Source organism: Lolium perenne, chromosome 5 (genome assembly GCF_019359855.2).
Source record: "Lolium perenne isolate Kyuss_39 chromosome 5, Kyuss_2.0, whole genome shotgun sequence".
Lineage (NCBI taxonomy): Eukaryota > Viridiplantae > Streptophyta > Magnoliopsida > Poales > Poaceae > Lolium > Lolium perenne.
Window position 1 is genome coordinate 38,450,335 of NC_067248.2, and position 22,184 is coordinate 38,472,518.

A 22,184-nucleotide genomic window follows, 5' to 3' on the forward strand; every position below is an offset into this window, starting at 1 on the left:
TCGATACGTCGGAGACGTATCAGGCCCCTCGTCATCCCTCCGACTCTGCCCTTCCGCCTACTTAAACTCTCCGTCGCGAAAACCCTATTACCGAGAGCCACGATACGGAAATACTTCCAGAGACGCCGCCGCCGCCAATCCCATCTCGGGGGATTCAGGAGATCGCCTCCGGCACCCTGCCGGAGAGGGGAATCATCACCGGAGGGCTCTACATCACCATGCCCGCCTCCGGATTGATGTGTGAGTAGTTCATCCTTGGACTATGGGTCCATAGCAGTAGCTAGATGGTTGTCTTCTCCTCTTGTGCTATCATGTTTAGATCTTGTGAGCTGCCTATCATGATCAAGATCATCTATTTGTAATGCTACATATTGTGTTTGTTGGGATCCGATGAATATTGAACACTATGTCAAGTTGATTATCAATCTATCATATATGTGTTGTTTATGTTCTTGCATGCTCTTCGTTGCTAGTAGAGGCTCTGGCCAAGTTGATACTTGTGACTCCAAGAGGGAGTATTTATGCTCGATAGTGGGTTCATGCCTCCATTGAATGCAGGACGATGTGAGAAAGTTCTAAGGTTGTGGATGTGCTGTTGCCACTAGGGATAAAACATCAATGCTTTGTCTAAGGATATTTGTGTTGATTACATTACGCACCATACTTAATGCAATTGTCTGTTGTTTGCAACTTAATACTGGAAGGGGTGCGGATGCTAACCCGAAGGTGGACTTTTTAGGCATAGATGCATGCTGGATAGCGGTCTATGTACTTTGTCGTAATGCCCTGATTAAATCTCATAGTAATCATCATGATATGTATGCATCTCTATTTGTCAATTGCCCAACTGTAATTTGTTCACCCAACATGCTATTTATCTTATGAGAGAGACACCACTAGTGAACTATGGACCCCGGTCCATTCTTTTACATCTGAATACAATCTACTGCAATCATTGTTCTCTACTGTTCTTCGCAAACAAACATCATCTTCCACACTATACATTTAATCCTTTGTTTACAGCAAGCCAGTGAGATTGACAACCTCACTGTTACGTTGGGGCAAAGTATTTTGATTGTGTTGTGCATGTTCCACGTTGGCGCCGGAATCCCTGGTGTTGCGCCGCACTACACTCCGTCACCAACGACCTTCACGTGGCCCTTGACTCCTACTGGTTCGATAAACCTTGGTTTCTTACTGAGGGAAACTTGCTGCTGTACGCATCACACCTTCCACTTGGGGTTCCCAACGGGCGTGTGCTTTACGCGTCATCAGTCAGCGCCTGCACATCGCGATCAGCGTTGGAGAGGGAGATGCTTGCACGGGCGCTAGGTGATGTCCCATCAATTTTTTATATCCTAAGCACCTGATTAAGCGTCTATGCATTGTACTTGCCCTAAGGCATATGAAAAGGGGTCACTTTTTCTAAAACTTAGTAAGAGAGAGAATGAAAAGAGAACAATTTACTCTTAGTTATTGGGCGATCTTCTAGTACTTAGTGCAAATGTGTGCTCTAACCAAATCATAATCACCACATATTATGAAGATAAAGGAGCACTGGGTGCCCGAGATTGCATTATAAAAATACTGTATATTACCATCTCTAAGTGTTTGAAGGTAAACAACCTTGTCAACCTCTACACAAGCTCTAATTTTGTAATACCCCAGACAGGAACATGTCGCCTACATGAGATAAATATGTTTTTTTTGTCTTTTAGCCAGTAGACATGTAAATCTTATATGTATATAATATATATCATATATACTTGAAGTTGAGCCGGCTTACCAGTCATAATAATATGTACGCCTGGTCCACTCAAGATTATCTCTAATTGAACACATGCTTATATATACTGGCCATTAGATACATTGAAGACAATATAGATTTCATGCTATGTAAGTAGTTTACTTTCAGTTGTTATGATAGTTACTATCATTTGTATGTGACAATTAATATCCAACACCTAGTAAAGTAAAGTTAAACACAACATGCCATAAAATTAGAGACCTATAAGACAAACTAAAATCGCATAACGAGCGTCATTTAAAAAAAGCATGAGTACTAACAAAGTGAAGATATCCACAAAAATCTCCTCACTTTCCGTCTTCATCACCGCCACCTTTTACTTCTCCATCCGTCATATTTTTCGCTCCAACCCAATGGCCACTTGCTCTTGTGATTTTTGTCTTTAAGATACCCCCTTTTGCTATGTAACGCGAGAATGAGTTATTGTTTGGTTTTCCAAGCAATCCCAATGGGACCGAATTCCATTACCGGCATGATAACAAAATACAAATAAACCAACATCTAGGGGCATAGCTAGAACAATATATGGTTGGTGTCACTCTTCTATGCAAAGTGGTTTATCGCATATTTGTTGGAGTAAGCAACTAATTCCTAGAGGATTAGTAAATAGTCATTGGTGTCATTTGACACCAATGCTTACATGGTGGATCCACCACTGCCAACATCCATGTGCAGCAGGGAAAGTAAACGGTTCAAACTATGGGTCGTCTAATGCTAGCATTTGCGAGATTTAGAGATTCCGAACTAGCGATGTGTACATGAATGATTACAGACGACACAAAGGGTCGGTATGGGAAGAGAAAGCCACCAACCACCAACTCACAAATAGCATCAACCATAGCGAGAATGAGTTATGGTTGCATCTAATGTACATTGTCCAATATCAAGCATCAATCCTAACAAGGTCATACAAAGAACAAAACACAGGTGTGCAAGATCCTAATCAGGAGGTGATCGATAAGGTGAATCCTTGTGTTATTAATGAGATGAATGCGATGTTGATGGCTACGTACTTGAGGGAGGCATTGAAAAAAAGGGCGTTGTTCAATATTGGTGATCTTAAGGCACCTGGACACGATGGACTACACATAGTTTTTTATAAACATTTTTGGCATATCATTGGTGAAGATTTGATGGACGAGGTCTTGTTAGCGGTTAACTGACGAGTGATCCCGGAAGGTTGGAACAATACAACCATTGTATTGATACCGAAGGTGGAGAATCCAGAACCCACCACTCAGTTCAGTCCCATAAGTTTATATATGTAACAATAACACTGTTACAAAGTGGTCTCAAAGTTAGCTGCGAATAGACTGAAAAAACTACTCCCATAAATAATATCACCGACACAAAGGGCATTGTGCCAGTAAAACTGATTACGGACAACATACATACTGCCATACTGGTGGCGTATGAGTCTTACTACACCATTAAAATAAGAGGTTTGGGAAAGTATGGAACATGGGCGGTGAAGCTAGATATGCACAAGCCTTACGATAGAGTCGAGTGGGGATTTCTGGAAAAAATATTGGTGCTCCTTGGGTTTGATACACGCTAGGTGGATCTTATTATGGTGTGTGTTTCTTCGGTGAGATACCAAGTTTGGATGGATAACTCTTACCCTGATTTTATCTATCCAACTAGGGGACTCTGCTTGGGGGATCCCCTTTCGCTGTATCTGTTCTTCTTGTGTGCGGAGGGACTCACTAACCTCCTGAAATTTGAAGAGAATGTGGGAAACTTGTTAGGGGTGAAAGTTTGTAGAGGTGCTCCGGTGGTTTCACATATTCCCTTTTTGTGGGAAACTAGTTCGGTTTCGGGAGCACTCGAGCTATCATTAGAGATGACATGGGTTTTTTCTTGGCGACAAACTGCTCTGGCATCCCATTCATATCTGATCCATCGACGACAGAGGCAAGAGCTCTTCGCGACGTTCTACTCTTTGCGGGCTAGGTGGGGTGGAGTGTAAAAGGATCGAAGTCAATTCCGACTGCATGGACATGATCGACGTGATGAGAAATGGCGGGAATGGTTTGGGTTCGGCTACTGCTATTTATGAGAAATGTATCTTACTCCGTCGTAATTAAAATTGTATTTTCTCATAGTCCTAGGGAAGCCATTATGGCTCCATATGTTTTAGCTAGCCACTCTGAGGGTCCTTCGTCGATTGTTTGGCAAAAGGAGCCTCTTGTTGGTGTTTTGGCGGATGATGCTTCGATGGTTCGTAGTAACTAATAAAGTTCGCCATGATGTCTTTCCTTAAAAGAAAAGCTAAATTTCCATTCGAGCTTTGTTTCTAGACTAGGATGCGCCTCATTTCAAAACAGGCGTGCATTCAAAAAATGTTTTTTTTTTCTAAAATAAACTAGAAGGCGCCCAATTTGAAATGCACATAGAAATATCCCCCACATTCCCACGTCGCTCTCCGTCTCCGTCAGTCAGCCGCCTCCCTCCGCGACATTTTCTGCTCCGGTCCCCGAGCTCCGCCGTAATCCCGCAGCCGCCCCTCCCATCTGCTCCGTCCCCACGCAAATTCCCAAATCCCCAGGGGCTCGCGCGCTCGCCCCACGCTCCTCCTCCTCGCGATCCCATCTCCTCTCCTCGCCTCGCGTTGGCCGGCGGCGGACCCTACAGCGAGCCCGCCGGCGAGCGGCGGAGCGCACCGAGCCGGCCGGCAGCTCCCCCGGGCGCGCGCGCGGGGGAAATCTCGGGCCTGCGGAAAACCCTAGGCGCAGCGGCGGGCGGCCATGGACGTGGACGCGCGGATGGCCACGGAGTCGGACTCCGACTCCGACGCCGCCACCGCCGCCTCCGTCACGGTGCAGGTCGGCGGCTCCGGCAGCGGGGCCGAGACCCCTTCCGTGTCCCCGCCTCCCGAGCCGGCTGGAGCTCCGGCGGCGGCCACGGCGGGGCCCAGGCCGGCCCCGGGGTACACGGTGGTGGACGCGGCCATGGACAAGAAGGAGGACGGGCCGGGCTGCCGCTGCGGCCACACGCTCACGGCCGTGCCCGCCGTCGGGGAAGAGGGCTCCCCGGGCTACATCGGCCAGCGCCTGATCCTCTTCGGCGGCGCCACCGCGCTTGAGGGGAACTCCGCCACGCCGCCCTCGTCCGCAGGGAGCGCCGGGATCCGTACGCCCCTTTCTTCCTGAGCTTGCTTTTCACTTTCAAAATGGCTTCGCTGGATACATAGGCTTTCTAGCCTATGTATGTTGTTGTCTAGAGCCGCCATAGTTTGAAGGGAACTGAAACAGTAGGAAATGGTTTAGTTGGTGATCTTGCTTCCGAGTGGAAGGAGGGAAAAAGACTGGATTTTTGCGGTTAGAATCTAGGCCGGATTGCGAATCTAGAGTACCAGTCTCATTAAGAGGTGGAATTCAGGGTACTGGATGCTTGGTGCTGTGGCTGGTTTGCGCGGGACTAGGTTAATTAATGGTACCGCGGGAATTTGAGGTGCTACCTTTGTTTGGATAGTAATAATGAGTTTGACATTAAGGCGCCGCGTAACTCTGTGCTCAGGTTCTTACTTGGAAGGCCAAATATAGCGCTCACATATTATTTGACGCGCCAAACATAGTATACGAACGTGAGTTCTCGAATACAATTAGATCGTGCTCGGGAGATTGCAGTCTCTGTAATGTCCAACCTAGTTCGTTGTGGCGTTATAATATAGTGTTAGAAAGAGTATACTATGCCCAAATCAATTCCTTTGCTTGTCAATCTGGTCATGCACAAATTTGATTTGCTTATCGATCTCCTTGATTGCAGGTCTCGCTGGGGCTACCGCAGATGTTCACTGTTATGACGTGTTATCAAATAAGTGGACCAGGTGCAGTGGTTTTTATTAGTAACATTTTTCAATTTGGTGATTCAGTGCTGTGTGTGTGTTCTTTTCCTAAGTTTTATAGATCCCATGGGCATTTCTTGGGTAGATTGATGTTTATCTTGGTATAGTTATTTGTTCTGATTATACAAAACACAATTTTGTCAGGCTTACTCCACTGGGAGAACCTCCTTCACCAAGAGCTGCCCATGTAGCGACTGCTGTTGGAACCATGGTGGTCATTCAGGTACTTTACATTTAAGTTGTTTTTTTCTTTAGCCTTTAGGTTAGTAGGTGCGTCATTTTTTTTCCAGGTCAGTGCCAGTAGAAACTAATAATTTCATTCTCCCATTGTTTGCCGCAATGCAGGGTGGTATAGGCCCTGCTGGTTTATCTGCAGAGGACCTCCATGTTCTGGATCTTACACAACAACGTCCACGATGGCACAGGTGTTTTTCACTCCACTATTATAACTTCAGATTTTCTTTTGGTACTACATACACGTACTGAGGGTCTTAACCTTCTTTGTAGAGTGGTGGTTCAAGGGCCTGGTCCTGGTCCACGATACGGACATGTCATGGCCTTGGTTGGGCAGCGGTTCTTGTTGACAATTGGTGGAAATGATGGTAGGCTATTTCCATATGTGTTTATCTGGCCTAGAATTGTACTTAGTTAATTACAGATTGTTCTGTCCTAATGGTTTCAAATTTCAACACTAACAATACACTTATTTCAGGAAAGCGTCCACTGGCAGATGTTTGGGCCCTTGATACCGCTGCAAAGCCATATGAATGGAGGAAACTTGAACCAGAAGGTGAAGGGCCACCGCCGTGCATGTAAGTGGAAGTTTTTCCTCTTAAATACAGTTAAATCAGTGAGTAGAAAAACTTCTATGGCGTAATTGTCTTGAAATCTTGCAGTAGTTATTAGCAAGATGCTGTTGTAGTGCTGTATATTAATGAGATAGCTTTCGGTGCATGAAACCGTGCCTTTATTCTCAATAGCTCTTTATATGCAGCATTACATTTTATTTATCAGTACAGTGCTTTATTTTGCTCGGGCAGTTATGGTAAATCTTAGTCATATATAGCTCATTGATATTGTTATGATCAAGATTTCGGTTACCAGACGAATTACCGCGGTTACCGCCCGGTAACCAGTTTTACCGACCCCTCGTGGTAAATCCTATTACCAGCTAATAAATTCTGGATTAGTTCAAACGGAGCATTGTATATAAAGGTGTGTACTGCATACTGAACATGGACAAGCACCGTAGCTTACCGGTATGATACAGTTTATACCTGGCCATGTCTCGGGCCGGGCCGAGGAAAGCCCGCCGCACAAAATTCAGGCCCAAGCCCGGCCCGGCCCGACCAATTACCCACAAAGCCCGTCGGGCCGTGGGCCAGGCCGTAGTGTTAATTGGCCTTTTCGGGCTACCCAGGCCCGGACCGGCCCGGGTGTCGGGCCAACATTTCTAGGCCCAGGCCCGAGTTTTTCGGGCCGGGCTTTGGGCCGGGCCTCGGGCCGGACTGCCCATGGCCAGGTATGCTGTAGATCGGGAGTTCGAATCCTGTTGACAAACTACCTTTTTTAGATTTTTTCAATTGTTTATTAGCCTAAGACGTATTTGCAAATAAAAATTAAGGGCACAAAACTCGAACCTCTAACCACTAGTAAGGGTGCTACATTATCAACCACCAGAGTAACCAAGCTAATCTGTTAGTTGAAAGGTTCTTAACTTTATTAACTTAACAAGTAAATTCAAATTCAAAACTTGTTCAAAAATTCCGTCCGAAAATTGGGCGGTGTTTTCCAGCAACCCCGGTAACCAAAAATACCGACCGCCTTTCTGATATCCTTATGCTGACTGCAGTATTGTATAATGTTGTTATTCAGGTATGCAACTGCAAGTGCCCGCTCTGATGGACTTCTTTTGCTTTGTGGTGGGAGGGACACTAATAGTGTGGTAAGTGACATACTACTTTTGGCAGTAAATTCTTCAGGAGTATGGGGCATAATTTATGAATTACTGACTGGGTATATTTTTGTTACTGGATCATTTATGAATTTTCTTCTGATGGGAATGTATGGTATGCATTTCCCTGATTATAGTCACAGCAAGGGCTCATGTACTTTTCATGTGTCAGTGATAGTCAGAAGCACTATATGCTTGTACAAAGTCACCAGTGGTGCATTCTCTTACAGACATGCGCTTCTTTGCAGCATAGGGTTAGACGATTAATGTGTCCGTCCTGATGTGCACATTTTAGTCAATTAACTTGTAAAATCACTTTTTTTTTATCAGCCCGCAGAGTCCTGCATGTGGGAGTTAAACTGAATCTGAAACAACCTTATTTTCACCTGAGGGGGGCCTTCCCTGAAAAAAAAATCTTGTCATAGTCCTTTTTAGGGTTACAGTATTCAACCTTTTTTTAGAGGCAATGAAATCTGTTTCTGATGTCTTGTACAATTGTGTCCCAGCATACTCTTCACAGCTAACGTTATACTTCTCTTTGCTAAATCACCAGCCCCTTTCAAGTGCGTATGGTCTTGCAAAGCATAGGGATGGGCGCTGGGAGTGGGCAATTGCCCCTGGTGTCTCTCCATCACCCAGATATCAACATGCTGCTGTAAGCTGCCAATCTTCCATTTTTTGTTCATTTTATTTGTTTAATTTGAGAATGATCTTACTTTATTGTTTGGTGCAATGCAATATTACTATTTTATCCATGCTATAGGTTTTTGTCAATGCACGACTTCATGTCTCAGGAGGGGCTCTTGGAGGCGGTCGCATGGTAGAAGACTCGTCAAGCGTGGCAGGTTCTATTTTCAGTACTTGAAGTTACTATCATTTTATTTACATATTTTTTTGGTGTGAATTCAAATTCATGAAACTTGAGTAAAATATCTCTTCCGGTGTTAACTTAAGAAAAATTGATCTCAATTTATTTGGTGATAATTGGCAGGAAGTTCATTTCAGAATTAAGAGCAAATAACTTTCTTGGATCATTTACTATGCCGAACTGTTGACCTTTATGTTGTCTCCCTGCTGATTAATGTGACCATTTCTTGCTTAATGATTTTCACTATTTATTCAACATGGAAATATGCATGCTCATGGTTTTTGAGTCGCTGTATAGTCGCTGAATAGCCGCTGTATAGTCGCCGAGTCGTTTTCCAAAATCACGGCGACTCACGACTATACAGCGACTTATGGCGACAATACAGCGTTTTTGGTCGACTATACATGAGTCGCAGCCTCAGGCGACTCACTTTTGAGTCTCGATTCAAAAACCATGTGCATGCTGTTACTACTTATATGTGCAATATCCTTTAAATGGAAGTAGATGTTCTGTTCAAGTACTTGATAGTTTCAGCATTGACTACTTGGTTTAGATCTTCGAATGCATAACTATTTCCAATCCTCATTTGCTCTGCCATTCTGTCTTTCTTAGTGTTGGACACTGCTGCTGGAGTTTGGTGCGACACAAAATCAGTAGTTACAACTCCAAGGACAGGAAGATATAGTGCGGATGCAGCAGGTGGCGAGGCTTCTGGAGAGCTTACACGAAGGTGCAGGCATGCAGCTGCCGCAGTTGGTGATATGATATTCATTTATGGAGGTTTACGAGGAGGTAAACACCTCAGTTTATATGAATTTTCTTCTGTTTTCCTGCGAGTCCCCCTGCAAGTCCCTTTGAGCCGCGTTAGTACTTAGTAGTGCTCTTTCGCATCACGATATCTTCCTGTGTGATTTTGAAGTCTCATGGCCGGTTGATGTTATAAGCGATGCAGCCATATGATTGGGCTATTCACAAAATATTCATGTCATTCTGAGGTTTATCTATTGAGGCATCTTTACTTGTTCAGCTGCTATGATGTTCCTCCTAAGCCTTTTCTTTGTTGGTAAAACAATAGGAATGTCAAGTATTAGGCGATTGCCCCATACTTACTTAGATTTTACTGTGCTTGCATATCCCTTTTTCCTCTCTCAAAAAAGGTGGGCAAAACTGTTCAACCTTCAAGGTTAACGCATTCCTAGTTTACATCAATTTGATTAAAACCTCGTATTCTGGGTGTAAATTACCTTGAGTTATCTGTAAACTTATGGCATGTACATGTTTCTTCAGAGTTGACATCTGGGTCAGCAGAGTCAATAGACCGCTAATTCAAACCAAATTACACCGTACGATGGCTGAATCTCTCCTATTTTGTTCACTTGGGATTTGGGAAGCATAATTTCAACGAAGCATATTTTTCATAATGTAATTAGAAAAACCTAGTAAAAATCAACTCCATAACTCTGGGTTGGTCTTTTTCTGAAGGGTTGGTAGTAGTTCTTGTTCTGACTGATTGGAATTTGGTAGGTGGTATGGCCAAACCTTTTCAATTCCTGCTCAGATTTCAATACAGCGCAGTCTAGCTATCTTACAATTTATCTGTGCTCTTTGTTTTTTGTTCACTTTTGTTGATTTTGCTTGTTGAGTATAGCTGGGAACAGTAGTTCTCTATTTCTTTCAGTCTTGAATTACATAGGTTCATTTTTTTCCGTTTATTGATGCTAAATTTCGGTTGTAATTGCTACCACAGGTGTGCTGCTAGACGATCTTCTTGCTGCTGAAGATCTTGCTGCTGCTGAGACAACAAGTGCAGCTAACCATGCAGCTGCCGCTGCCGCTAACATGCAAGCTGGAGGAGCACCCGGCAGGTTTGCTTACAATGATGAACAAACAGGGCAAACAACTGCAGAGACAACTGCTGATGGAGCTGTGGTTCTTGGAACCCCAGTTGCTCCTCCTGTTAATGGGGATGTGTATACTGATATAAGCCCTGAGAATGCTGTGATCCAGGGACAGAGGTTTGCATCATTTCTGTCCTAGACTTGTGCTCACCATTTTTCTTTGCATGGTCTGCCGATCTGCATAATGAGATGTGTTCCTCAAACTCTTTTTTGTTTTTTGTTTTGTTGCGTAGGAGATCAAGTAAAGGTGTTGATTATTTGGTTGAAGCATCTGCTGCAGAGGCTGAGGCAATCAGTGCTACTTTAGCTGCTGTAAAAGCCAGGCAAGTTAATGGTGAGATGGAGCATTCACCTGACAGAGAGCAGTCTCCAGATGCCACACCAAGTGGGAAGCAACATTCAAGCCTCATCAAACCAGATGTTGCTCTTGCAAACAATTCAACACCACCTCCCGGGGTTCGGTTACACCATAGAGCAGTGAGTAGAAAATACAACTAGTCTGAGTTTTTGTTCTTATTAATTCTATGTCCTTCAGGTTGTTTTTATTTTTCTTGGTGGATTATTCCTCAACTGATAGATTATTCCTCTTCTGAATAGTTTACGTCAAGTTGCTTGGTGGGCATGCTTAACAACATTTTTTTTTGTTGTGTTTTGTAGGTTGTGGTAGCAGCAGAAACAGGAGGTGCCTTAGGTGGCATGGTTAGGCAGCTGTCAATTGATCAGTTTGAAAACGAAGGAAGAAGGGTTATCTATGGCACTCCTGAGAATGCAACTGCGGCTAGAAAATTACTGGATCGGCAAATGTCTATTAATAGTGTGCCCAAAAAGGTATTCTACTGTTCAGAAACAAAAGCTAGAATATACTTTGTTTTAGATTTGTAGAATCTGTAAGGTTATTTAGCACACCCTCCTTTTTTGTGAGAGAGCTGCTGGTATATATAGATTGAACTTCTTTAGAGGATATCCCCTTTTTTATTCTGCCTTTAAGGTTCTATTTTTGGGTCAATTAACCAGGTAATTGCATCTCTCCTTAAACCTCGTGGTTGGAAGCCCCCTGTGCGAAGACAGTTCTTCTTGGACTGTAATGAAATTGCAGATCTATGCGATAGTGCTGAAAGAATATTTTCAAGTGAACCAAGCGTCATAAAGCTTAAAGCTCCCATTAAGATATTTGGTGATCTGCATGGTCAATTTGGTGACCTTATGCGCTTATTCGACGAGTATGGTTCTCCCTCAACAGCAGGAGACATTGCGTGAGTACCTTGTTGATCTTTTTAGTTGTTGTTACTGTGATACTGTTTTCCTCATTCTTCCCTATTTTTGGGGATTTGTTAGTATCTCTTGTTGTCAAATTGATTTTTATAAGATGTGCTCCTAATGTCTTGATTTGTGCATCGAGGAAGGCTCAGGGGCTTACTGGCTAGCACATGTGACGGTGTGCTAGACAGCCTGAGTTCGAGACTCACTTCTATCTTAATATCTTAATAAAATATACAACGGGGGTTCCTCGCCCTGTTGGTTCGTCTTGATTTGTGCATGAAGCTTCCTTGAATCTGAAAATGTTCTCTCGGTCTCATATGCATCTTCTTGAAATCTCAGTTACATTGATTACCTCTTCTTGGGAGATTACGTTGATCGTGGTCAACATAGTTTGGAGACTATTACTCTTCTCCTTGCTCTGAAGGTAACTAAATATCAAGCTGTGAACATGCCATTAATTGTTATTTATTTCAAATTGTAATGCCAAGTTTGTTGTAAAATTCAGGTTGAATATCCTCAAAACGTACATTTGATTCGGGGAAATCATGAGGCAGCAGATATCAATGCTCTGTTTGGGTTCCGAATAGAGTGCATAGAGCGAATGGTAATGGTTCATCTTTTCATATTGCATTTCTTATTTGGCAATATTTGTATCTTGTACTTAACTTGCCGTTCTTTAATTTCAAAATTAGGGTGAGCGGGATGGAATCTGGACCTGGCATCGTGTGAATAGGTTATTTAATTGGCTTCCTTTGGCTGCCCTAATAGAGAAGAAAATAATCTGCATGCATGGTGGTATTGGGCGCTCCATTAACCACATAGAGCAAATTGAGAATCTTCAAAGACCGATTACCATGGAAGCAGGCTCAGTTGTTCTAATGGATCTTCTATGGTCAGCAAACTGAACAACTCTTTTTGTCACTATTACTGCAAGGTTCCCATTTAACATTTTATATATGCTTAAAGGTCGGATCCAACTGAGAATGACAGCGTCGAAGGACTCAGACCAAATGCTCGGGGTCCAGGTCTTGTCACCTTTGGGGTAAATGTCATCTGTGTTTTGATTAGATCTTTTCTCTATATTGGTTCCTGTGGTTTACAAAACTAATGTGCAGTATTACAACAGCCTGACCGTGTTATGGAGTTCTGCAACAACAATGACCTACAGTTGATTGTGCGAGCACATGAGTGTGTGATGGATGGCTTTGAGCGTTTCGCTCAAGGTCACTTGATTACTCTCTTCTCGGCAACAAACTACTGTGGTATGGACATCTTAATCTTTCATGCTTTATTCCAATCATCTCTTTCAGTTGGATTGGTCCCATTGCTCATATGGTATGCGCACAGGTACGGCAAACAACGCAGGTGCAATCTTAGTTCTTGGAAGGGATCTCGTGGTTGTCCCGAAACTCATTCATCCTTTGCCGCCTGCCTTGACATCACCTGAGACCTCCCCAGAGCATATCGAAGACACATGGATGCAGGTAAGAGGCCACTTTATCAAAAGATACTAATGTATTTTCACTAGGCCATCATAACGCTGTCTGCCCGCTTCTAACTCCTTTGTGTTAAAACTCAGGAACTAAATGCCAACAGGCCACCAACCCCAACCAGGGGCCGCCCTCAAGCAGCCAACAATGACCGAGGCTCACTTGCATGGATATAGCAGCTCCGATGTGCGGAAGTGATCCTTTCAAAGTCTGTGCCAGTGGGTTTTTGCTATATTTACCAATTCTGCGCACATGCAGATGATCTATGCCCAGGTGACATGTTATCGTGCAACAATGGCAACAGGAAATCATCTGCGGGGGAGCGACTGTTAGCGATCTGAAGGTGGAGAATGTTTTGCCAATTCCCACAGACAGAGCTCTCCAAGCTTTTTCCCTAGACATGAGAAGAGTAGATGAGCCGATGACCATCGGTCTATCATCGATAGATCCTGCCTGCCAGGCTTCACCTGTATATACTCAGATGCCTGCAGATAGGGGTGGGGTGTATGTGTGTTTTGTTGACAAATTGGAGGGGAAGAAAGGGAATAGTGTTGTACTAGGTATTCTTTTCCTGTGTCTAGATTTTTTTTTCTCACATGTTTCAAAAGTATGGGGTGGGCAAAGGAGTAAAACTTATTTGTTGTAGCCTTGTAGGGCCTGTCTGCCAGCTCTTGTATAATAGTGGTGGTATCACTTATTTACCTTCTCCCACTGTAATTTCTGTCCCTGGCGCTTGTGTACAATACCATTCTTTTTTAATTTTTAATTAAAGGTTTTTGGTGGTGAACAGAATTGGTGAGTTAATTTAATTTACAGCAGGTCTAGTGAATGTTCCATCTATGTTCTGTTTATTTTGGTGGATGGGCTTAGCAGTCCTTTTCGAAATTTATACATAGGGGAAGCATTTTATTTGTCAGTGTGCAATGAGAGCAGTACAAGTGTCCTCAAAGACAAACCATTCAATGGTATTTTTCTATATGGAACTAGCATGTGTTGGAGATACTCCATCCATCTATATATACATGTCTATTTATTCATGTTTTAAGTAAATGTGCAGTTTGGCCAAGCTTGTAAAAAAATCTCAACATCTATTGGTACCGAATGAACACATTATTATGAAACATATTATGTGATAGAATTAGTGATATTGATTCGGATAGCCGCAAAATGGTGCTTTACATGCTATCTTTCGTCCAAGTTCTGAAAGGTGAACTCCAAAGCTTGGACTATATCTGATGGAGGTTCTTTCGGCTGGATGGAATGTGGTTTATTGCCCAAAAGAACATGAGGCGTCAAAATTGAAGGTTTGGAGGCTAAAAACATTGACATTCTAAGTAAATGGTTGTTCAAGGGTGGAGTATCACCCTTCCGAGAAGAAAATACTCAAAGGCTATCTCCTAACTTTACTGAAAATCGGGAGATTCACAGTATTGAGCTAGTCTCATCCTAATAGTGGTGAGAGTGGTATTTTGAAACATGGGAGCATATGCTCTCTTTATGTTGAAATGTATCTTGCACACATTTAAAATTTTAAGAAATTGAAAAAAAAATTCGTCCGTACATATTCACGTGCTACGCGCTGACAAAATCGTCTCATGAAAAATCGACTTGTCATGTGAGGTGTGTAAAAAGACAAAATTTAGTGCTAAAAATAAGACTTTTCACAAGATAAATTTTCTCTTTTTTACATAGATCACAAAAAATTGGTTTTTCGTGAAACTTGACGAAGTCACATATATTGTGGAGATGTACATGTAGAATTTTTTGTCAAATTTTTTTTTGACACTTCGAATTTTTTTTTTGTAGAGCTGGGAGCCGAATTGAATTCCCCGCAATAGAGAAGGTTAAATTATAATTCTACAGCAAAATGGTTGCCTTATTATAGGGCACTCTATTTATGAAGATGTTGGAGAAAGTGACGAAGGATATTTAAACCCTGCAATAGCGTAAAAGGACCCGCCAGTTTTGTCTCTCCATTTGTTTCAGAAACTCAATTCGGCACATGGGAGCATATGCTCCTGCCACCGGAAAAATATTTTGACTCCCGGATGCCAAAACACCACTCCCTATTTCAAAGAAAGTGCAAGCGGAAACTCTAAAACAATGTTGAAGTGTTTAAGTAGATTGACTAAACCTTTTCATCAGTTCGGATTTTTAGTTCCGTTGGCTAGCGCATGAAATTTAACAAATAATCATCCGCAAAAAAATAAATTAAATTTTCAAAATCCAAGTTTAGTTTTCACGGAATTTTTTTATTTTTACCTTTACTGGGGGTCCCAGTTTCACTTGCTACCGTTGTGGTAAAATATCAGTGGCTGGCGAAGCATGGAGGACGGCAAACGAGCCGGGCCGGCGAGCGACAGCGACGAGAGGCGGAGGACACCCCGCGCGGCGCTCCGCCCGCCTCAGCTTCCCCCTTATCTTCTTCTTCTTCCTCCCACCGGATAGCTCCCGAGTTCCCGCGCGCGCACAGCGGACGACGCCACACCACGCACGCCGCAGCGAAGCAGCTAGCGCTAGCTTGCCCTGGCGCCATGGCGGTGGCGGCGCACGCCGCCCTCTTCCCCGCGCGCTGCCGCTGCGGGTCCTCCTCCAGCATGATGCCCACCACCACGGCGTCGGTCCGCGTTCTGCAGCCGCCGCGCCGCCGCGGGAGGAGCAGGGCGTCGTCCCTGCTGCGCCTGGGGATCGGGGAGACGGCGGCGGGCAGGTGGTGCCGGCGGCGTCGAGCGGCGTTCCGGGTGCGCGCGGGGGTGGGCGTGGAGATCGCCACCGCCGTGGAGGTGATCAACGACCTGGGCTTCGACACGCTCACCTTCCTCGGCGTCACCGTCCTCGTCGTCCCGGCCTTCCGCGTCGTCAAGGCCAGCCCGGTGAGTCCCCCCATCCTAGCTCTTCGCATCCCAAATCCTCCCACCTTCGCTTACCTCGATCGAATGCGCGCATGCAGATCCTGGGCTTCTTCTGCGCCGGCGTCGTGCTCAACCAGTTCGGCCTCATCAGGAACCTCACCGACGTCAAGCTCCTCTCCGAGTGGGGAATCCTATTCCTCGTAAGCGCACTACTGCAGTACTGCATACTACTAGTATGTTGAATTTCAGAGGATTTGTCACTGATTTGCCTGTCTGCCTCTGCAGCTGTTCGAGATGGGGCTGGAGCTCTCCCTCTCTCGCCTCAAAGCCCTCGCGAAGTTCGCATTCGGGATGGGTTTGCCTCAGGTACGCATCTGCATGATCACCGAATTGTTATCCTTATCCTAATTGTCCCGCCTGTCCCACCAATCATCTGCTCTCAATGTCTACTCATGACAGTTTAGAATTCTGACTAGTTTTGTAGTACTACAATACACACTGGGAATTAACAACCGTAACTGTCTGCATTGATCGGGCTAAACAATCGTTTGCACGGAATCATTGCAGAAATAGTAGTAGTATACTAATAACTGTTGGTAGGCAAAGCCTTCTCTGATTATGTACCTTGACTTGGAATAAAATTTTCTTGGCCACATTTCATTTCTCTGGATATGTTCATTGACCTTCGCGCGGGATTTTGGTGTGTTCCATGGGGACTGATCTTAGGCCTTTCTATATTCTGAAGGTCCTTCTGTCAACACTGGCTTTCGCGGCGTTTGAGCTTCCGCCTAATGGTGCTATCGGGACAAAAGTCCTGCAGTTCCTCTTTAATTCAAAACCTGATCTGGTAAGGAACATTCTTGAACCGATCGCAAATTTACGAGTATCTCCACAAATGCATAGATTACTTTCCCTTACCAAAATGTTCCTTACCAGTGCCAACTCTGTTGTTTATTCTACTGTATTTAATACTTAGATTTAATCTGAATCTTCAGGTGAATATCCGGAGCGTCGACGAAGCGATAGTAATTGGAGCTGCCCTCTCATTATCTTCATCTGCTTTTGTCCTTCAGGTGTACATTAATTCTACTCGCTGAATACTGATCACTTAATGTATAAGCTGTTTAGGGGCATAAACAATATATCATTAGGCAGTTTTTCTGATTGATGAACTTTTTAAGGGGGTGCATTGATAGCTATCTACATTGGGGAAATTGCAATTGGTTCAATGGTACACTGTTAGCACACAGGGTATTGATGTGAAGTTCTTATTTATGTCGTATGCAGCTTCTTGCTGAGAAAGGTGAGCTTGCAACAAGATTTGGTTCAGCTACACTGGGAATCCTGCTCCTCCAGGTGATTAATTGAAGCCCCATTTCCCATTTCTTTCTCTGAACTGTCCCCTTCGAACAACATATTGTTCCAAGGAGTGTATGGTATATTCATTCAAGAATATATTCTGTTGATAAATGCAGGATATTGCAGTTGTTCCTCTCTTGGTCATACTTCCTGTACTAGAGAGTCAGGTATGCAAAAGGTTAGCACTTGCTATATATTAGGCTACATGAAAGTTACTCGACAATATCCACCTGATATACTTCGTCATTAAAATATAATTTACGTTTTTTTTTGATTATTTGAAGGATAATATAAGTTAACTAGGAATCCTAATTTGACCTTAGGATCTGTGTAATACTGTGGAGCAGTGCCGGACCCAGACACAAACTTTAGTGGGAGCAGATAAGATGACTGGGGGCACTTGTAGTACAAATTCAATTTTTTTTTTGAAACTTTTACCTTCAAGTGTGAATAAATTATACAGGAATTTCAAAAATTGAGTGGGGGGCACTCAGCTATATTTGTGTCCGCTGCCTGCCGTGGAAGATTATGTTCACTGCAATCACTTTGCTTAAGATACCTCACGAGAAAAGAACAACTTTGCTTAAGACAAGTGTTCATGATAGATACTTATTTGCAGTTCCTTGGATTGTTTCGTTAAAGCAACCTTTGGGTAGTTTGTACGCATCACGCCTTCTCTGTGTTTGATGGGTGTTTGAGAAAACCAACCATGCTTTAGCAAGCGAGTAGGTACATTATATTTGCAGATCAATATAGAAGCACACAAGTGTACATAGGAATCATACACATATTCATTCTCATTATGTTCTCCTACTTAGTAAACTACTCCATCAGTCCGTAAGCATGAAACGAGCACTGCCTTTGCAACATGTCAACTTCCACTTTATTTAGGCTATAGAGGAATACTAACTCCACATTTATTGCAGAATGTTGTGGAGACAAGTATGTGGCCTATGCTAGTAGCTGAAAGCTTAAAAGCACTTGGTGGACTTGGCATACTTTCCCTTGGAGGGAAATTAGTTATCAGGCGCATCTTTGAGGTTTGCTGCTTTCTATTTTTTCCGTATAGAAGTCTGTATTTTTTTTTTGATAGTCAACTCTTGATTCACTATACAATGGCTGCTGGATAATCCTCCCTGCAGTTTGTTGCAGAGTCAAGGAGTTCCGAAGCATTTGTTGCCCTCTGTCTTCTCACTGTCTCAGGAACCTCACTTCTCACCCAGTGGTTGGGCTTTAGTGATACAGTAAGCCATCCACATATTTGAAATTCTTAAGTCAAATATCTAGATTATGGATCTTCCATCCTTCTTATTTGCTGATTGTTAAACTTCTGCCCTATGTAGCTAGGTGCTTTCCTTGCTGGCGCTCTCCTTGCAGAAACAAATTTCCGTACACAAATTGAAGCTGACATAAGGCCATTCAGAGGCTTGCTGCTTGGATTGTTCTTCGTGACTACAGGAACTTCCATCGACATGCAGGTTAAACTACATTCCCATGATCTTTTTTCAAACAATATTATTACAATATCTTTATCAGGTAACATTAGTTCATGTCTCATGTGTCTAAGTGAGCAATGTGTGTAGGAGAGACCTAAATTGCAACTTCCAGACAGTTTTTTTTTGAAAAGATTTCCAGATAGTTGGTGTGACATGTTTTTCTTAAGTAGATTTGGAAGTAACATTTCTGCATTATTTTCTCTTCTTCAGTGGAACAACATCACAGGTCCTTATTATGCCTTGGTTTTTTTCCTGATATGTTGCAGCTTCTTATCCGGGAGTGGCCTAATGTTCTGTCGCTGTTGGCTGGCCTGATTGCAATCAAGACATTGATAACTACTGCATTAGGAACAAGAGTCGGGCTAACTCTTCAAGAAAGCATAAGGATAGGACTGCTGCTTTCTCAAGGAGGCGAGTTTGGGTTTGTGGTATTTTCATTGGCGAACAGGTCAGTTTTTTTTTGGAGTCTTCCTTTTTTGTTGTTCATGTTTTTTCAACCATCTTATTTTCGGCCTTGATTACCTTGATTGTTCTAGGCTTGGCGTCCTACCGCTTGAGCTGAATAAGCTGCTCATTATTGTTGTCGTGTTGTCTATGGCATTAACTCCGTTTCTCAATGAACTTGGAAAAAAAGCAGCAGGAATAATTGATGAGAGATCTGAAACAAAAGAAGTATGTGACTGCCATGTTTTATACTTTCACATCAAGTGTACTTGTAGCTTATTTTTGTGAACTCTTATGGAAATCTCTTACAGAAACCAGCTGAGGTGGCGAATTATGGTGCCACTGAACCTATTGTCATTCTTGGCTTTGGAGAAATGGGACAGGTGTCGTGTATCATATTTTCCTTACTTTATTGTTAAATCTGGCCAACCAAATAATTATATACCTTTATTATATTTTGCATACAGGTTCTTGCAAAGTTTTTGGCTGCACCGTTATCTTTTGGGCTCGAGCAAGATACAGAAGGATGGCCGTACGTAGCATTTGATCTAAATCCTGCTGTGGTCAAGGTTGGCATTAAGAGAATATTTTGGTATAAGAGTTCATGCGTCTTCCTTCATATGTTGAGCTAAAGCATATGTGTTCATTCCCTACCAGTCAGCTAGAAAATCAGGATTTCCAGTGCTATATGGAGATGGTTCACGCCCTGCAGTTATGCAATCAGCTGGAATATCTTCTCCTAAAGCTGTCATGGTCATGTACACCGGGAAGGAAGAGACAGTTGAGTCCGTCGACAGATTGCGGCAAGCTTTTCCTGCGGTAAAATAAGCTATACATCTTTCATGCTTGCGAGAATTCATAATCTGATTTTCAAGTTAACACCTGCTTTTCGTGCATTCCTTTAGCGATGCATGAACAACTCTGATGTTCCCCTTTCTACCAGGTTCCTGTGTATGTTAGGGCTCAAGACATATCGCATTTGTTAGATCTGAAGAAAGCAGGTGCAACAGATGTTGTTCTGGAAAATGCTGAGGTAATGTAGAAACAATATGTGTCGAAAGAGAACCTCTTTCTGTATGGATATGAAACTAAAAATTCTCATCAACTCTTTGCTCTTGTTCATCTGTTCCTGCAGACTAGCTTGCAACTGGGCTCGATGCTTATGAAAGGGTTGGGTGTCATGTCTGATGATGTATCCTTTTTGAGTAAGCTTGTGAGAGACTCGATGGAGTTACAGGCTCAGGAAGCACTCAACAATGTCAAGGAAGATACAATGGAGTCGCTTCAGGTTCATTATATACTTACTAGAAGCATGCTCTTGTTTTTTTCTTTGTACTCCATTTCACCATATGACCTAAAATACCGCTTGCAGGTCCGAGTATCGGACTTGGTTGAGACCAACGGGAACGGTACGGGAATGATTCCCCGGGAACAATCGCTAGGTCTAAGCAGACGCCCAGAGGTGCGGGTGATGAAAGCGGCTCCGGAGAGTCCCATACCTGATTTGAACGGCAATGTAGAATCTGACGATGGTGTGAAATACTGTCTCCTGGAAACCGCTGACGACGATGAGATGGTGGAGCCCCCAGCGGAAGCAAGGAGATGATGGAACATCAAGGCACAGGTTGAAACGAAAGACAGTCAAACTTCTGGTCTTCTTCTGTTGCAAGGATCAACAAGTTCCAGGTCAAAAAGGATCAACAAGTTCATATAGGTAGTAGCTCTTTGTACAGCACATCTGAAGACTGAAGGCACTGAAACTTGAAGGCGCAGTCCGTGGATACGATCACCTCATAAGCCGCTTGCGCGGGCTGAAATTTGCAGCTTGCAAATTGAATCCGCGCAAGCAAAGTTGGGTAAACAGGAAGATTGAACTCCGCAGCTGCATATATTGCGTTTAGGTTGCGACTGACAGATCGGGTAGACCTATCGGCATTCAGAATTGCGAACGCATTTTTTGCAGAGCGATCGTTGGCTCTGTGCAAGTAGAAGTCACCTGTATAGCTAGATAGATACTTGTTATCGTCTCTAGCATCGCATTTCTCTGATTCCTTCTTGTATAAAAGCGCAAAGTTTTCCTGGACAAGCACATACGCACATAAATGACTGTATACTAGACAAAATATTTGGCATCGTTGGTAAACTGTTGCGGCAAGTCATCCTTTTCTGCATAAACCTGAAGCACTTGCTTCTTGGATCTCTGCTGTATTTCGTCATCATACTTGACTTCTTTGCCCACACTACAAGCAAACAATCTTGTAAAAACTACTACGTGGATCTTGGAACTAAACAGATCTCTAGAGATGAGCCCTAGCTAGAACACGTCGGGCCCGCGGTACGCTGCCTGGAAGCGGCAGCCATCGGCGTCCCTCAGCCGGACGTTGAGCACGTAGTTGGCCATCTCCAGTTCCGCAACCTTCTTCTTCATCGCCGCCGCGTCGCGCTCCATCTCCTCGTACCGTCTCTGCTGCGCCAGCACGCCGCGCTTCAGCACCGTGCCGTCGCGCTCCGCTGCGGCCGTGCGCTCCCTCAGCGCTGCGTTCTCCTCGTACAGTCTCGCCGTCTCCATCGCGCCGAGCTCCGCATGCTCCCTCAGCGAAGCGTTCGCCTCGCGCAGCTTCGTCGTCTCCGCCGCGGCCTCGCGCGCAGCGCGCTCGGCGGCGGCGTTCCTGATCAGTTCCAGCATCCACGTCGCGCGGTTCTTGGCGTCATCCACGTCGGTCGCCGCCCCCATCTGCTCCACGAGGACGCCGGCGCAGCGCTCGTCGTCGCCGTCCGCTGCCGCGGAGGCGAGGTGGTGCGCCAGCGCGTCCCTGGCCTGCTGGGCGCGGTACGCCTGCACGGCGGCGTTGATGTCGCGGCCCGAGGCGGCGAAGCAGGACTCCAGGCCGCGCGGGTCGGCGTCCGGG

General features: G+C 44.1%; 2 protein-coding genes across 2 annotated transcripts; both read left to right on the forward strand.

The window, feature by feature from the left end:
* The first annotated feature begins 4,376 nt into the window (after positions 1-4,376).
* Positions 4,377-13,916, forward strand: LOC127298553 (serine/threonine-protein phosphatase BSL2 homolog). The gene is made up of 21 exons (XM_051328405.2): positions 4,377-4,939; positions 5,576-5,636; positions 5,799-5,877; positions 6,000-6,079; positions 6,162-6,256; positions 6,367-6,466; positions 7,530-7,599; positions 8,162-8,263; positions 8,372-8,453; positions 9,089-9,268; positions 10,224-10,491; positions 10,608-10,851; positions 11,032-11,202; positions 11,389-11,627; positions 11,974-12,058; positions 12,140-12,238; positions 12,327-12,526; positions 12,601-12,676; positions 12,761-12,896; positions 12,982-13,118; positions 13,214-13,916. The coding sequence occupies exons 1-21, from the start codon at positions 4,555-4,557 to the stop codon at positions 13,298-13,300; spliced, it is 2,976 nt and encodes a 991-aa protein (XP_051184365.1). The 5' UTR covers positions 4,377-4,554; the 3' UTR covers positions 13,301-13,916.
* Positions 13,917-15,531: 1,615 nt separating this feature from the next.
* LOC127298552 (K(+) efflux antiporter 3, chloroplastic) lies at positions 15,532-21,450 on the forward strand. The gene is made up of 18 exons (XM_051328404.1): positions 15,532-15,997; positions 16,075-16,176; positions 16,262-16,342; positions 16,722-16,823; positions 16,972-17,049; positions 17,264-17,332; positions 17,452-17,502; positions 18,262-18,375; positions 18,478-18,579; positions 18,679-18,813; positions 19,098-19,279; positions 19,368-19,503; positions 19,587-19,658; positions 19,743-19,844; positions 19,933-20,094; positions 20,219-20,308; positions 20,411-20,563; positions 20,648-21,450. Exons 1-18 carry the CDS (start codon positions 15,659-15,661, stop codon positions 20,879-20,881), a joined length of 2,304 nt encoding a protein of 767 aa, XP_051184364.1. The 5' UTR covers positions 15,532-15,658; the 3' UTR covers positions 20,882-21,450.
* Positions 21,451-22,184: the final 734 nt, after the last annotated feature.